The sequence below is a fragment of the Melospiza georgiana genome, chromosome 26 (genome assembly GCF_028018845.1).
Source record: "Melospiza georgiana isolate bMelGeo1 chromosome 26, bMelGeo1.pri, whole genome shotgun sequence".
NCBI classification, from domain to species: domain Eukaryota; kingdom Metazoa; phylum Chordata; class Aves; order Passeriformes; family Passerellidae; genus Melospiza; species Melospiza georgiana.
In genome coordinates this window covers 6,460,387-6,476,258 of record NC_080455.1, presented here as the reverse complement: position 1 = coordinate 6,476,258, position 15,872 = coordinate 6,460,387, and the positions used below count along the sequence as shown (strand labels likewise).

At 69.9% G+C, this 15,872-nt stretch overlaps 3 protein-coding genes across 5 annotated transcripts; 2 read left to right on the top strand and 1 right to left on the bottom strand.

The window, feature by feature from the left end:
• Positions 1-549: 549 nt before the first annotated feature.
• FSD1 (fibronectin type III and SPRY domain containing 1) lies at positions 550-6,613 on the top strand. The gene is made up of 13 exons (XM_058041063.1): positions 550-603; positions 1,309-1,416; positions 1,492-1,623; positions 2,087-2,188; positions 2,965-2,987; positions 3,257-3,378; positions 3,646-3,855; positions 3,945-4,043; positions 4,131-4,290; positions 4,366-4,445; positions 5,178-5,429; positions 6,141-6,229; positions 6,306-6,613. Exons 1-13 carry the CDS (start codon positions 592-594, stop codon positions 6,408-6,410), a joined length of 1,494 nt encoding a protein of 497 aa, XP_057897046.1. The 5' UTR covers positions 550-591; the 3' UTR covers positions 6,411-6,613.
• A 347-nt stretch (positions 6,614-6,960) lies between these two features.
• On the bottom strand, positions 6,961-12,168 carry STAP2 (signal transducing adaptor family member 2). The gene is made up of 10 exons (XM_058040634.1): positions 11,458-12,168; positions 11,026-11,097; positions 10,524-10,619; positions 10,170-10,226; positions 9,728-10,095; positions 9,127-9,267; positions 8,821-8,890; positions 8,256-8,352; positions 7,333-7,458; positions 6,961-7,071 (listed from the first exon to the last, which is right to left on the bottom strand). Exons 1-10 carry the CDS (start codon positions 12,166-12,168, stop codon positions 7,010-7,012), a joined length of 1,800 nt encoding a protein of 599 aa, XP_057896617.1. The 3' UTR covers positions 6,961-7,009.
• Positions 12,161-15,670, top strand: MPND (MPN domain containing). 3 transcript variants are annotated; one of them, XM_058041061.1, is made up of 13 exons: positions 12,161-12,173; positions 12,761-12,978; positions 13,395-13,625; positions 13,701-13,863; positions 13,934-14,018; positions 14,098-14,194; positions 14,314-14,386; positions 14,459-14,535; positions 14,609-14,777; positions 14,855-14,925; positions 15,044-15,133; positions 15,271-15,429; positions 15,503-15,670. In XM_058041061.1, exons 1-13 carry the CDS (start codon positions 12,167-12,169, stop codon positions 15,587-15,589), a joined length of 1,527 nt encoding a protein of 508 aa, XP_057897044.1. In that variant the 5' UTR covers positions 12,161-12,166; the 3' UTR covers positions 15,590-15,670. The 3 variants fall into 3 exon arrangements, with proteins under 3 accessions (XP_057897044.1, XP_057897042.1, XP_057897041.1); XM_058041059.1 differs by having other exon boundaries at positions 14,314-14,535; positions 15,337-15,429; XM_058041058.1 differs by having other exon boundaries at positions 13,395-13,863; positions 15,337-15,429.
• The last annotated feature ends 202 nt before the right edge of the window (positions 15,671-15,872 follow it).

Here is a 15,872-nt window from a genome sequence, read left to right as displayed (position 1 = left end):
AGAGATGGGGACAGGAATGGGGACAATGATGCCATTGGGGACAGGGATGGGGACAGTGATGGGGACAGGGATTTGGACTGGGATGGGCATGGGGACAGGGAGAGGGAAAGGGACAGGAATGGGGACAGTGATGTGATTGGGGACAAGGATTTGTTCAGGGATGGGGACAGTGATGGGGACAGGGATATGGGACACCATCCAGAGCGAGGACAGGTGCCAGCACCTCCTCAGGCTCCCCTTTGATCCTGGCCCCGCTCCAGCCTGGGGGGAGCCCCGTGGGATTTCCTCTGACCCCCCCAAGCAGGGGAGCCCCTCCTGCCCCGAGTGGGCTGGGGGGGGCTCAGACTTCCTGATCTGGGACCCCCCTCACTGTGACCGTGTCCCCACCGTCCCCCCCGCGGGACAATGTCCCACCCCTCCCCTCGGCTCCCCACGCGCGGGGGTCGCAGCCTCCCCCCCGGACTACAACTCCCATCGTGCCCCGGGGCGCGGGGCGGGGCCGGGAGCGGGGCGGGGCCCGGGGGCGGGGCGGGGGCGCCGCTCCCCCTTTGTTGGTGTCGGCGGGGCCGAGCGCGGCGGGGCCGGCCCGGAATGGGCGACCAGGTACGGCCCGCAGCCCCCGGCACCGGCGGCAGGAACCGGGGCACCGAGCAGCGACCGGGAGAGCCGGGAGTGAGGGGATGGAGCGGGAGGGGCGGGCGGGATGGAGGATGGAGCGAGGGAGGGTTGGAGGGAGAGGGGATGGACGGGTGGAGGGAGGGAGGGAGGGAGGAGGGATGGAGAGGGAGAGATGAAGGAAGGGCCGGAGGGATGGAGGAAGTGGGGATGGAGGGGTGGGAAGGAGGAAGGGATGGAGGAAGAGGAAGGAAGAGACGAAGGAGGGATGGAGGAAGTGGGGATGGAGGGATGAGAGGAAGAGCAAGGAAGGAAGAGAGGAAGAGGGGATGGAGAAGCAGGGATGAGGAGCGCAGGTGTGGAGGATGGATGGATGGAGGGCTGAGGGGTTCAGGGTGGCGCTGGAGGGGTGCAGGAGGGCTGGGGGGGGGCACAGAGGGGAGCGGGGGGCTCGGGGCTGGCACACTCACACTCACACTCACACTCACACTCACACTCACACTGCCAAGTCATGGCCCCGCCATGCCGGGCAGCCCGGCCGGGTCCCCGCGGCGCCTGGCACGGCCCGGCACGGTCTGGCACAGTCTGGCACGGCCCGGCACAGCCTGGCACAGCCTGGCACGGCACAGCCTGGCACGGCGGGCCGGGCCTCGGGGGCAGCGCGGGCCCCGCGGGCACTGACGGCCGCTGCAGGGCGCCGGGCAGGAGTCTCTGCGCAAGATCATCACCACGCTCGCCGTGAAGAATGAGGAGATCCAGAACTTCATCTACTCCCTCAAGCAGATGCTCCAGAACGTGGAGGTAGCCCCGGCCGCCCCCCGCGCTCCCCGGGGCCCCGCGGGGCCGCCCCCGCTCAGGCCCCGCCGTTGTGCCCAGGCCAACTCGGCGCGGGCGCAGCAGGACCTGGAGGCCGAGTTCCAGTCGCTCTACGCGCTGCTGGACGAGCTCAAGGAGGACATGGTGATGAAGATCAAGCAGGAGCGAGCCAGCCGCACCTACGAGCTGCAGGTGAGACCCAGCACGGAGGCCACGCTGTCCCAGAGCCCCTCTGGCCTGGAGCCCCCCCAACCTGGAGCCCCTCTGGCCTGGAGCCCCCCAGCCTGGAGCCCCCCTGGCCTGGAGCCCTCCAAGCTCGGAGCCCCCATGGCCTGGAGCCCCCCTGGCCTGGAACCCCTCAGCCCCAGAGCCCCCCCTGGCCTGGAGCCCACTCTAGCCCAGAGCCTGCCCAGCCTGGATCCCCCTCCTTGCCTGGAGCCCCCAGCCCAGAGCCCCCCAGGCTTGAAACTCCCCTGGCCTGGAATCCCCCTGGCTCGGGACCCCCCCATCCCAGGGCCCCCCTGTCCCAGGACCTGCCCAGCCCAGAGCCCCCCAGCCCAGAGCCCCCCAGCCTGAACCCCATCCAGCCCAGAGCCCCCCAGCCTGGACCCCACCCATCCCAGAGCCCCCCAGCTCTGCCCTCCCTCCCGGGCAGGCCCAGCTCGTGGCGTGCTCCAAGGCCCTGGAGAGCTCCGAGGAGCTGCTGGAGGTGGCCAACCAGGCCCTGGGCACGGCCAACCACCAAGACTTCTCCCAGGTGGGTGCCCGCGGTGCCAGGGGTGGCCCTGCCCTGCTGTCCCCACGCTGGGGGTGTCCTGACCCCCCCTTGCCACCCGCTCGATGCCACCCTGGGCTTGGCACCCTTTTTCTGTCTGGGCTGGCTGTGCCTGGGTGGGAGAGGGGACACCCGGGGTGACACCAGGGTGATGCAGAGGGGCACCATGGCAGGGCCACGGGGCACAAAGGGTGCTGTGCCAGGGGTGCTGTGCCAGAGGGGTGCAGGGGTGCTGTGCCAGGGGAACCACTGCGGGATGCAGGGGTGCTCTGGGATTCGGGGATGCTGTGGGATGCTGTGGGGTGCAGGGATGCTCTGGGATGCTGTGGGATGCTGTGGGATGCAGGGATGCTCAGGGATGCCCAGGGATGCTGTGGGATGCAGGGATGCTCTGGGATGCTGTGGGATGCTGTGGGATGCAGGGATGCTGTGGGATGCTCAGGGATGCTCAGGGAAGCTCTGGGATGCTGTGGGATGCTGTGGGATGCAGGGATGCTCTGGGATGCTGTGGGATGCTGTGGGATGCAGGGATGCCCAGGGATGCTGTGGGATGCCCAGGGATGCTGTGGGATGCTGTGGGATGCAGGGATGCTGTGGGATGCAGGGATGCTCAGGGATGCCCAGGGATGCTGTGGGATGCAGGGATGCTGTCCCGCTGGGTGCCACAGCTGGTACAGGTCCCGCATGTGCCCCCTGTGCCCGGCTCTGCTGCCTCACTGCTGCTTTTTTCTCCTCCTCTTTCCCCCTGCGCTCACAAGGCGGCCAAACAGATCAAGGATAGGTACGGCCCCCCCCGAGCCCCCCACCCACTAACCTTCATCCTCCTCCTCCTCCTCCTCCTCCTCCTCCTCCTCCTCCTCATCCCCCTCCTCCTCCTCCTCCTCCTCCTCCCAGCCAGGGCCGCACAGGGCTGGTCCCGAGGGTGCTGGGGCGCCCTGTTGGTGCTGGGGTGCCCTGTTGGTGCTGGGGTGGCCGTGCCCACCCTCCCCAGGGCCCAGCAGGGCAGGGGCGTGCCCGGCCCCCCTGAGCCCTGTCCCTGTCCTGGCACAGTGTGACGATGGCCCCGGCCTTCCGGCTGTCGCTCAAGGCCAAGGTCAGTGACAACATGAGCCACCTGATGGTGGATTTCGCCCAGGAGCGGCGCCTGCTGCAGGCCCTGGCCTTCCTGCCAGGTACTGCCAGGGCAGGGGGGCACGGGGGCACGGGGCAGGGCACCGGGGAGGCTGGCACGGTGTCGGGATGGCGCCAGGGATGGGGGCAGGATGAGGGGTTTGGGTGCTGTGCCCAGGGGGGCAGCGGGGGTCTCTGGGTGCCGGGGGTGCCACGCTGAGGTCTGTGACTCGCTGAGCTCGTGGGGTGCCCTGGGGGTGCCCGGGAGTGCTGGGGAACCCCTGAGCGGCAGGGAGGGGGGACACTGGCACGGCTGCTCCTGCGGGCAGTGCCCAGCGCCCCCGAGATCGACCTGGCCGAGTCGCTGGTGGCCGATAACTGTGTGACCCTGGCCTGGAGGATGCCCGACGACGACAGCAAGATCGACCACTACGTGCTGGAGTACCGCAGGACCAACTTCGAGGGGCCCCCCCGTGCCAAGGAGGACCAGCCCTGGATGGTCATCGAGGGCATCAAGGGCACCGAGTACACCCTCACCGGTGAGGGCACGGGGTGCCGGGGCCGCCCCAGGCTCTGCAGGGCACGCGGGGGTGGCGGTGCCCTCCTGGTGACCCCGCTGTGCCCGCAGGGCTGAAGTTTGACATGAAGTACATGAATTTTCGGGTGCGGGCGTGTAACAAGGCGGTGGCGGGCGAGTTCTCGGAGCCGGTCACTCTGGAGACCAGAGGTGGGTCCGGGGGGTGCCCGCGTGCCCCCCGTGCCAGCCCTGTGGGGTGCCGGGGGCCCGGGCACCGCTGACAGGGGCTGTCCCCAGCGTTCATGTTCCGGCTGGACGCCAGCACGTGCCACCAGAACCTGCGGGTGGAGGAGCTGAGCGTGGAGTGGGACGCCACGGGCGGGAAGCTGCAGGACGTCAAGGCTCGTGAGAAGGATGGCAAGGGCAGGACGGCCTCCCCTGCCAACTCCCCTGCCAGGTAACGCCGCCCCCGGGCCCCCCTGCACGGCCCCTGGGCCTGGCAGTGCCAACCTGCCCTGTCCCCGCGTGCCAGGGTGGTGCAGTCGCCCAAGAGGATGTCCCTGGGCCGCGGGGGCCGCGATCGCTTCACTGCGGAGTCCTACACGGTGCTGGGTGAGAGGGGCACCCAGGGGCATGCGGCTTTGGGCACCCAGGGCTATGGGGCTTTGGGCACCCAGGGGCACGGGGGTTTGGGCACCCGGGATGGGGTTTTGGGCACCCAGGATAGGGGGCACTGGGGTACCAGGCCTGGGGGATTTGGACACCCGGGGGTGCTGGGTGAGAGGGGCACCCGGGATGGGGTGTTTGTGCAGCCGGTGTGGGGCACTGGGGCACCCAGGGCTATGGGGGTTTGGGCACCCAGGCTGGAGGGTTTGGGCACCCAGGATGGGGGGCACTGGGGCACCTGGCCTGGGGGATTTGGGCACCTGGACTGGGGGGGTTTGGGCAGCCAATGGTGCTGGGTGAGAGGGGCACTCGAGCTGGGGGATTTGGGCACCTGGGCTGGGGGATTTGGGCACCCAGGGCTGTGACTGAGGAGGGGGCACCCAGGGCTGTGGGGGCCTGGGCACGCAGTGTGGGGCACTGGGACACCCAGGCGTGTGGGGATTTGGGCACCCAGGGCTGTGACTGAGGAGGGGGCACCCAAGAGTGCGGGTGAGGAGGGGGCACAGAGGGATCCAGAGTACAGGAGGCACCCAGGGGAGCAGGGGGACACCCTTGGCAGGGTGGGCACAGGGCGCGGCAGAGCCGTGGCCGTGCCCAGGGGACACCCTGGTCCCAGGGCACACCCTGCTGGTGCCCAGGGGACACCCTGGTCCCAGGGGACACCCTGCTGGTGCCCAGGGGACACCCTGATCGATGGGGACGAGCACTACTGGGAGGTGCGCTACGACCGCGACAGCAAAGCCTTCGGCGTGGGCGTGGCCTACCGCAGCCTGGGCAAGTTCGACCAGCTGGGCAAGACCCCGGCGTCGTGGTGCCTGCACCTCAACAACTGGCTGCAGGTCAGCTTCAGCGCCAAGCACAACAACAAGGCCAAGGCGCTCGACGTGCCCGTGCCCGACTGCATCGGCGTCTACTGCAACTTCCATGAAGGTGGGGCTGGGCTGGGCTGGGCTGGCACCTCCCTGGGCATTGGCACCTCCATGGGCATTGGCACCTTCCTGGGCATTGGCACCTCAATGGGCATTGGAACCTCCATGGGCATTGGCACCTCCATGGGCATTGGCACCTCCCTGGGCATTGGAACCTCCATGGGCATTGGCACCTCCATGGGCATTGGCACCTCCGTGGGCATTGGCACCTCCCTGGGCATTGGAACCTCCATGGGCATTGGCACCTCCATGGGCATTGGCACTTCCCTGGGCATTGGTACCTCCATGGGCATTGGAACCTCCATGGGCATTGGCAGTTCCCTGGGCATTGGCACCTCCATGGGCATTGGCAGTTCCCTGGGCATTGGCACCTCCCTGGGCATTGGTACCTCCATGGGCATTGGAACCTCCATGGGCATTGGCAGTTCCCTGGGCATTGGCACCTCCATGGGCATTGGCACCTCCCTGGGCATTGGCATCTCCATGGGTACTGGTGTGGACATTGTCACCACCATGGGCATTGTCACCTCCATGGGCACCAGCATGTCCATACTCCAGCATGGACACAAATGATCACCATGGGCATCGCCACCACCATTGTCACCACGTGGCCATTGTCACCTCCATTGTCACCACGTGGCCATTGTCACCACCCCGGGCACTGTGCCAGGGCTGTGCCCACCCCGTGCCCACCTGTGCCCCATCCCCACAGGTTTCCTGTCCTTCTACAACGCCCGCACCAAGCAGCTGCTCCACACCTTCAAGGCCAAGTTCACACAGCCCGTGCTGCCGGCCTTCATGGTAAGGGGGGGGTCCCGGGGGTCCCGGGGGGCTGCCAGGCTGCCCGCAGCCCCCTGAGCCCGCGCCGTGCCCCCAGGTGTGGTGTGGCAGCTTCCAGGTGACCTCGGGCCTGCAGGTGCCCAGCGCCGTGCGGTGCCTGCAGAAGCGCAACAGCACCGCCAGCAGCTCCAGCCTGCCCTGAGCTGGGCACAGCACTGAATGTACCCCCCTGCCACCCCCAGCGCTGCCCAGGGGCTCTGCCAGCCCCAGCACTGCCCGCCGGGCGCTGCCAGCCCCGGGGCTGCCCACGGCCCCCCCACTCCGTGCCCCCCGTGTCACGGGGCTCGTTGCCCCCCCAGCACCGAGAGCTGCTTCTGGCCTGGAGAATAAATTGGGATGTAGGTGTGAGCTGGCCGTGGATGGGGCACGGGGGGCATTCGGGGTCCCTGGGACACCCCCAGGGTGCCAGGAGCAGGACAGGGCTGGGTGGGCACGGGGTTCTTTATTTACAAACGTGAGGGGGGTTCCCAAAGCAGTGTCACCGCAGGCCCGGGGACACTGGGGACTCTGGGGACACCGGGGACACCGGGGACACTGGGGACTCTGGGGACACTGGGGACACTGGGGACACCGGGGACACTGGGGACACTGGGGACACCGGGGACACCGGGGACACTGGGGACACTGGGGACACTGGGGACACCGGGGACACCGGGGACAGCTTTCCCTGAGGGTGAGGGGGTCCCGCTGCCCCTGCTGGTACCAAGGGGGTGTCCCCAGCGTGTCCCCAGCGTGTCCCCATCACTGAGCCCGGCGCTGCTGCAGCTTCCTGCGCAGCTCCCTGAGCACCTCCTGGCTCCTGCCTGTGCCAGGGAAGGGGGGGCCGTGAGCACCTGGCAGAGAACCCAGAATCCCCCTCCCGTGCCCCCAGGAACCCCCCGGAACCCCCCCACTCCTCCCCATTGCCCCCCGAGGCGGTGACAGGACCCGGTGTCCCCATGCTGCCACCCCCGTGCCCCATCACCGTGTCCCCTCATTGTGTTGGGGGGTGCCAGCGGGGCCGGGGGGTCTCGGTGTGGGGGTGCCCCCTCCCCTCCCCTCCCTGCAGTCCCGGGCGGCCTCACCGGGGTCGTTCATGTAGAGCTGCTGCTCGGGCACCAGCCCCAGACCCGGGGGGCTCCTGCCCCTCCTCGGGGCCGCCCTGGGCACGGCTGCAGCCGGGGCAGGGTCCCCCTCTATGGGCACGAACTCTGGGGCAGAGCGGGGGGGGTCACGGACCCTCCGACACCCCCAGACCCCCCTGAGCCCCCCCAGGCTGAGGCACCCCGGCAGCTCTGCCCCCCAACTCTGCAGAGCCCCCCAGACACCCCCCAGCCTCCCACGGCTGCTCCCGACACCCCAATAGTGTCCCCAACACCCCAATAATGTCCCCTGACACCACAATAGCATCCCCCGACACCCCAGCAGTGTCCCCCAACACCCCAATAGTGTCCCCCGACCACCCAATAATGTCCCCCGACACCCCAATAGTGTCCCCAACACCCCAATAATGTCCCCTGACACCACAATGGCATCCCCCGACACGCCAATAGTGTCCCCCAACACCCCAGTAGTGTCCCTTGACACCCCAGCAGTGCCCCCCGACACCCCAATAGCATCCCCCGACACCCCAATAGTGTCCCCCAACACCCCAGCAGTGCCCCCCGACACCCCAATAGTGTCCTGAACACCCCAATAATGTCCCCCGACACCACAATAGCATCCCCTGACAGCCCAGCAGTGCCCCCCGACACCCCAATAGTGTCCCCCGACCACCCAATAATGTCCCCCGACCACCCCAATAGTGTCCCGAACACCCCAATAGCATCCCCCCACACCCCAGCAGTGTCCCCGACACCCCAATAGTGTCCCCTCGATACCAAATAATGCCCCCCAGCACCCCAGCAGTGTTCCCCGACACCCCAATAGCATCCCCTGACACCCCAGCAGTGTCCCCCGGCCCCCCAGCAGTGCCCCCCAGCCCCCCGTGCCCCCCAGCCGTGCCCACCCAGCTGGGAGCTGTACTCGGGCTCCAGGGGCCGCAGGCTGCCCTCGCTCCTCCGCACGAAGAACTGCACCACGTCTGCCAGCGACGAGCAGCGGTGCTGGGGACACGCGGGGCTCACTCGGGGACCCCCCTTGTGCCCCCCATGCCCTGCCCTCCGCCCCGCGCCCCGCGTGGGGGTCCCACGGCCTTGGCTGCAGCTCTTCGGGGGTCCCAAAGGGCCCAGGGATCCCAAACACGAGGGGCTCCCCTGTCCCTTCCTTTGGGGGTGCCAGGTCCTTGAGCCCCAGCCCTCGGGGGACCCCAGCCCCTTGGTGCCACCCTGGGGGTGCCCAGCCCTGGGCTGGCACAGCTCACACGGTGCCAGTCCCTCGGGTGACCCCAAGGGTCCCACCCTGGTGGCTCTGGGGGGTGCCCGGGGTTGGGGTCCCTGTCCCCAGGACCAGGGGGGTGCCCGGGGTTGGGGTCCCTGTGCCCAGGACCAGGGGGGTGTTCGGGGGCTCAGGGGGTGCCCGGGGTTGGGGTCCCTGTCCCCAGGGCCAGCCCCGCCCTGTCCCGTGGCACTCACCGGGCTCTCCAGGTCGATGAGGTAACCCCGGGGCTCCCTCTTCACCCTGTAGTGCTTCAGCACCGCTCTCCTGCGGGTCGGGGGGCTCAGGGGCTGGGCACCCCCTTTGTGGGGCACTCACAGCCCGCGGGACGCCCCTCACACAGGGACCGTCCCCTGGGGCCACCCACCGAACCAGGACTCCCCGAGGGTTCCCGTTCACCCTGGGACCCCGCACCCCATGGGGACCCTCACTCCGAGCCACCCCCTCCCCGGTGTCCCCGGTGTCCCCGGTGTCCCCGGTGTCCCCGTGTCCCCGGCACGGACCCGCTCAGCTCCTGCCGCGTGGTGACCGAGACGCCCTGGCCGTGTCCCCCGGGCCGCAGCAGGAGATTCCCCCCGGGCGCGCTCAGCTCCAGCAGCAGCTCAGCCTCGGCTCGAGTCACCTGGAAAAAACAGCTGGGGACCCTGGGGACCCCCCAATGTCACCACAGCCATCCCCTGCATTGGGGACCCCCCAATGTCACCACAGCCGTACCCTGCATTGGGGACCCCCCCACTGTCACCCCAAACCCTGTCCTGGGGACCCCCCAATGTCACCACAGCCATACCCTGTCCTGGGGACCCCCCCCAATGTCACCACAGCCATACCCTGCATTGGGGAGCCCCACAATGTCACCACAGCCATACCCTGCATTGGGGACCTCCCAATGTCACCACAGCCATCCCCTGCATTGGGGACCCCTCAATGTCACCACAGCCATACCCTGCATTGGGCACCCCCCAATGTCACCACAGCCATACCCTGCATTGGGGACCCCCCACTGTCACCCCCAGCCCTGCCCAGCCACACTGGGCCACCCAAGCTGGGCCGTGCTGGTCCCCAGGGAGGATTGGGACCCCCCCAGCCCCGACACCCCCAACTCACGGCTCAGAGGGGCTGGGGGACACGAGGCTGGCCGGGGTCACGGAGGTGATCGGTGACACGGCAGTGGTCGGTGACACGGAGGTGGTCGGTGACACGGGGCTGGTCGGTGACACGGGGGTGGCCGGGGTCACAGAGCTGGCCGGTGACACGGGGGTGGCCGGTGACACGGGGGTGGCCGGGGTCACAGAGCTGGCCGGTGACACGGGGGTGGTCGGTGACACGGGGGTGGCCGGGGTCACAGAGCTGGCCGGTGACACGGGGGTGGCCGGACACACGGAGGTGCCCCTGCGCTGCTGCTCCTCCCTCAGAGCCTCCAGCAGCTGGGAGATGTGTCCGGGCAGCAGCGCCAGGTCCGGGGGCATCCTCATCTGCGGGGGGACACGGGCAGGTGGCACTGAGGGGTCCCTGTCACCCCCGGAGCCCCGGGCAGCGCCGCACCCACCTTGGCCATGATCAGGATGAATCCCCGCCACATCTCCTGCATCTCCCAGCTCTTCATCTGCCAGGGGACACAGGGACGTGAGGGTGGCCTGTGCCCTGTCCCTTGTGCCCCACACAGGTCTCCTAAGCCTAAACCTGGCCCCAAATCCCCAAACCCGCCATCCCTTGTACCCCCAAGTCCTTCCGCTGTGCTCTCCAGTCTCCCCAGTCCCAAAATCCCGTGTCCCTAAATCCTTCCCTTACCCCCTGCAGCCCCTGTCCCAAAACCCTGTCCCCCCAATCCTGAAATCGTGTCCCCTCTGTACCCCCAGATCCCCCCTCCAGGTACCCCCATTGCCCCCCGGCTGCCCCTCACCTTCATTGTCACCTCTTGTCCCCTCAGCCTGAGGATGAGCAGCCCGTCCTTGGCCTGCACGGTCACCAGCTCGCCCAGGTCCAGCAGCTCCAGGGGCTGGGGGCACCCAAGGGTGGGACCCCCGGCCCAGGGACACCCCCACCCTCAGCAGGGTCCCCCCAGTGTCCCCTGAAGGTCCCATCCTCGGGGGGCCCTGCCCAGGGGGGTTTATGGGGACGGGTCCCCAATCCTGGGGGGGTTCACCAGTCCCAGATTGGGCAGGGGGCACAGGGGTCCCACCCTGGGGGGATCCTGCCCCAGGGGTATCTCCAGGGCACGGGCAGGAGGATGGAGGGGTGCCAATCTTGGGGGTCCCAGCCCCAGCAGATCCCAGAGGTCCCGGTTTGGGGGAGCCCCCCCCAGTCCCACCCGAGGGTTCTTGTCCTGGGGGTCCCACCCTGAGGGGTCCCAGCCCGGGGGTGTCCCCAGCCTCGGGGGGTCCCGTCCGGAGGAGCCCCGGTACCTCCTGGTCCCGGGGCCCGCTGTAGAAGGCGAGTTGGAGCCCCCGCAGCCCGGCCCAGACCCTCCGGTAGCCCTGCGGGGAGGGACGGGCTCAGCTCCGCACCGGGAACCGGGAACCGGGAACAGGGAAATTGTGCCGGGAACAGAGAATCGGCACCGGGAACAGGGAAACGGCACCGGGAACAGGGAAATTGTACCGGGAACAGGCAAAAGGCACCGGGAACAGGGAAACGGCACCGGGAGCCAGCACTGGCATCGGCACCGGGCTCGGCAGGGAGCACAGCCGGTGGTCCCGGGGGGGACAGTGCCCAGGAGTGCCGGGTGCGGTCCCGGGGTCCCCGGGTACCCCCGAGGGTCGCTCCTGGCGCTCGGTCCCGGGGGTACCGGGGTCGGTCCCGGGGGTACCGGGGTCGGTCCCGGCGGTGTCGCCCACCTGATCACCTGGCCCCCGCATCTCCACGAATCCCTCGTAGTAGTGCCGGGCGCGGGGCCGGGTCCCCCGGGGCAGCGGCACCGGCCGCTCCATCCCCGCCGCCGCGCAGGAGTCGCCGCCCGCAGTTCCCGGTACCGGCCCCGCCCGGCGCGGGGCGAAGGGCGGCGGGGGGGAGTCCCGGCGGGGCCGGGGCATCCCCGGTGCGGGGCCGAGCCCCCGAGTCCCTCCCCTCGCACGCAGCAGGTGCGCCCCGACAGGCCCCCGTTCCCGCTCCCGGTGCCGGTGTCCCCGTGCCCCTCCCGGGGGTCCCGGCCGGGCTGGGGGTCCGTGACCGGCGCGGGCTGAGCCCCCCCAGTCCCCGCCCGGAGCGGCAGGTGCGGGGCCGAGCCCGGCCGGTTCCTGCCCGTTCCCCGCCCGGTGCCGGTGCCGATGTCCCCCCGTTCCCGTTCCCGGGGCCGGGGTCCCGCCGGTGGGTGTGTGTGTGTGGGGGGGTGTCCGTGTGTCAGCGCGGGGCTGAGTCCCCGTGTCCCCCCGCCGGTGCTGCAGGTGCGGGGCTGTCCCGTCCCCCCCGTTCCCCCCCCCGGTGCCGGTGTCCCCTCGCCCCCCCGGGCGGGGCGGGGCGCCCGGGGCCGCCCCATCACGTGTCGCCGCCGCCGCCGCCGCGCGCACCGGGGGGAGGCGGGAGCGGCGGGAGCGGCGGGAGCGGAGCATGGCAGGTACCGGGGGGCGGGGGCGCACCGGGCACCGGCTCCGGGAACCGGGAACGGGGAACGGGGAACGGGGAATCGCACACGCACCGGGCACGCACCGGGCACCGGACACGTACCGAGCACGCGCACAACGGGCGCGCAGCGGGCAGCCCGTACCGGGCACGCAGCGGGAACCGGACACGCGCGCACGGACACGCGCCCCGGCCGGGGACGCGCACCGGTCACTGCCCCCCGCTCCCGTACACCCGGGGCACGCGCGTGCACCTGCCCGAGCGCGCTCCCGCGGGGGGGACATCCCGGCCCCGCGCCCCTCAGCCCGTCCCCGTCCCCGCCAGCCGTGTGCCCGCGCCCGCAGCCCTTCACTGCCACCCTCCTGTGCCCTCACCCCCCTGTCCCCGTGTCAGTGTCCCCCCTCCCACCCCCCAGTCCTCCTGTCCCCGTGTCCTGCCCCTCCATGTCCGTGTGTCCCCTCCGCGCTTGTGTCCCTGCGCGTCCCTGTCCCCGTGTCCCCGTCCGCAGGCAGAAACCAAGGGGGGACCCGAGGGAGCTCTGGGGGACACCCGGGGCGCTGTCACACCGTGTCCCCCCCGCAGCGCTCGCGGCCGCCTCCCCCGGCGGGGACGAGGGGCTGGAGGAGGATGAGGATGAGCTGGAGCCGGGGCTGGACGAGGCCGAGGCCGAGCCGGAGGTGGCCAAGGCGGCGGGGGCGGCCCGGGGAGCGGTGCTGACCCGCAGGGGCATCACCCTGAGGGTCCTGCTCCGAGACGGGCTCCTGGAGCCGGGCAGGGGCGTCCTGTCCATCTACTACCTGGTGAGCCTGGGCACAGGGACAGGGGACAGGGGACAGGGACATGGATGGGGACAAGGGAGAGGGATGGAGAGAGGGAGAGGGATGGGGACAAGGGAGAGGAATGGGGACAGCGAGAGAGATGGAGACAGGGAGAGGGATGGGGACAAGGGAGAGGAATGGGGACAGGGAGAGGGATGGGGACAGGGAACAGGGATGGGCACTGGAAATAAGAAGAGGGACAAGAAACAGAGGTGGGACAGGAGACAGAGATGGGGCAGGAGACAGAGATGGGGCAGGAGACATGGGACAGGGAAAAGGAAGGGAAACAGGACGCAGGATGAGCACAGGGGATGTGGGATGAGGACAAGGGACAGAGTGATGAAGCTGAGAGAGAAGTAATGGGGACAAGGGGACGTGACTCCCGCCATTGTCCCCAGGGCAAGAAGTTCGTGGGGGACCTGGGCTCGGACGGGACGATCACCTGGCAGGAGACGGGGCAGGTGTTCAACTCGCCCAGCGCCTGGGCCACGCACTGCAAGCGCCTGGTGAACCCCGCCAAGAAGTCGGGCTGCGGCTGGGCCTCGGTGCGCTACAAGGGCCAGAAGCTGGACCAGTACAAGGCGGCCTGGCTGCGCAAGCACCAGCCCAACGTGCCGCCCCCCGACGAGGTGGGAGCGGGCTCGCCTCCCCCCGGCACCCCCAGCGTGCGGGGCGAGCTGGGTGCCAGCCCCGTGTGCCCGCAGAGCTTGGCCAGCGAGGGCGAGGAGGAGGAGCTGCCCGAGGATGAGGAGGAGGAGGCGGCCAGGGAGGGTCGGCTGGCGGTGCCGGAGCCGGCGGCTCCCAAAAGGCCGGAGGAGAGGAGCAAGAAGCAGCAGGGGAAGGGCCCGGCGGAGCCGGCGGGGACGGGTGAGCTGCCGAGGGGGTGCCGGGGGGCCCGGGCGGCCCGGCCGCGGTGACCGGACCGTGTCCTTGGCAGATGGAGGCAGCGCGGGGAAAAGGCTGGAGGTGAAACCCCGGGTGCCCGTCCGCTACTGCACCCTGGGCACCCGCGACTCGGCCAGGTAGGGACACCGAGGGGACCGCGGGGCAGGGCCGGGGACAGCGGGGACAGCGGGGACAGCGCGGCCGTGGCTCTTCCAGGAACCCCCAGACCCTGGTGGAGGTGACCTCCTTTGCCGCCATCAACAAATTCCAGCCCTTCAACGTGGCCATCTCCAGCAACGTCCTCCTGCTCCTGGTGCGTCCCCTCCCCAGGCCGGGACATCGCCGATGGCGCTGGGGACACCTGCAGCCAGCGGGGTGTCCCTTGTGCCATTATTTTCGTGCTAAACCGCCGATTTTAACCTTTTCCTTTAGGATTTCCACAGCCACCTGACGCGGAGCGAAGTGGTGGGGTACCTGGGGGGGCGCTGGGACACCAACACCCAGCGTAGGTGGGGTCCGGGGGGTGGGGGCGGCCCTGCCGTGGCCCGGGGGTGTCACCAGCCCCGTGTCCCCGCAGTGCTGACCGTGCTTCGGGCCTTCCCCTGCCGGACCCGCCTGGGCGACGCCGAAGCCGCGGGCGCAGTGGAGGAGGAGGTGAGGGGCAGATCCAGCCTGGGGGGCTCTGGGGGCTCTGGAGGCTCCGCACCCACGGTTTGTGCCCCCCCAGATCTGCCAGAGCCTGTTCCTGCGGGGGCTGTCGCTGGTGGGGTGGTACCACAGCCACCCCTTCGGGCCGGCGCTGCCGTCCCTGCACGACATCGACGCGCAGATGGATTATCAGCTCAAACTGCAGGGCAGCGGCAACGGCTTCCAGCCCTGCCTGGGGCTCATCTGCGGTACGTGAGCCCCCCAGGGGCTGCCCGGGGCCGGGGCTGCTGCCACCCCCCTGTGCCAGCTCCCTCTGTGCCCACAGGGCCCTTCTACCACGGCAACCCTGGCGTGGAGTCCAAAATCGCGCCCTTCTGGGTGATGCCGCCGCCAGAGGTAAAGTGGGGGAGGATTTGGGGTGGGGTCCCCCCATCCGGCATCCTCGGGTGCCCCCAGGGTGGTGCCAGGTGCCAGAGCTGTGGGGTGACCCCTGCCTGGCTCGCCCATCCCACAGCAACGGCCCAACGACTACGGGATCCCCATGGATGTGGAGGTCACCTACATCCAGGACGGATTCCTCACCAACGACGTCGTGCAGGAGATGGTGAGAGAGGGGTGGGGACCCCCAAACCCCCCCCCGAGCCCACTGGGGGCAGGCTGGGGCCCCACCACCTGTCCCCATCCTGCCCTTAGCCCTGCTGATGGTGGCAGTCCCTTCTCCAGCCCCCACTGGTGCTGCAGGTTTGGGGTCCCCCTGCCTGGCTTTGGGGCACCCCCAGGCCCGCTGCCTCTCTGTCCCCCCTCCAGACGCTGCTGGTGGAGTTCTACAAGGGAGCCCCCGACCTGGTGAAGTTCCAGGAGCTGTGGAGTCAGGATCAGACCTACCTGGACAAGCTGAAGGTGGGAAGGGCTAGCGGGGCAGGGGGCTTTGCTGTTCCCTGCGCTGGAATCAAGCGGGGATCCCCCCTCTCAGGGCTCCCTGGCCTCCCGCACCCCCAAAGACCAGAGCTTCAGCCACGTCCTGGAGCAGATCTTCAGCCTGCTGAAGCTCAGCGGGTGAGGGCCCGCGGCCCCTCGCTGGGACCAGGCGCCTCCCGCAGCCCGGGCGGGGCTCGCAGCCCCGGGGCTCTCCCGGGCCCGCCCGGGGCAGCTCCCGGAGCGCCCCGGAGCCCGCCCTGCCCCAGGGGCGGCCGTGCCCGCGGGCTCTGTGGCTCGGTGGTTTGTGGAAGTGGTAGTTTGATTAAAGAGCGGTTCCTGACAGGTGGCTCTGCCGTGGCCTGGACTAGGGGATGTGCGAGGGGATTCCTCCCTGGGAGGGTGGGCACAGCTGTGGCTGTCCCTGG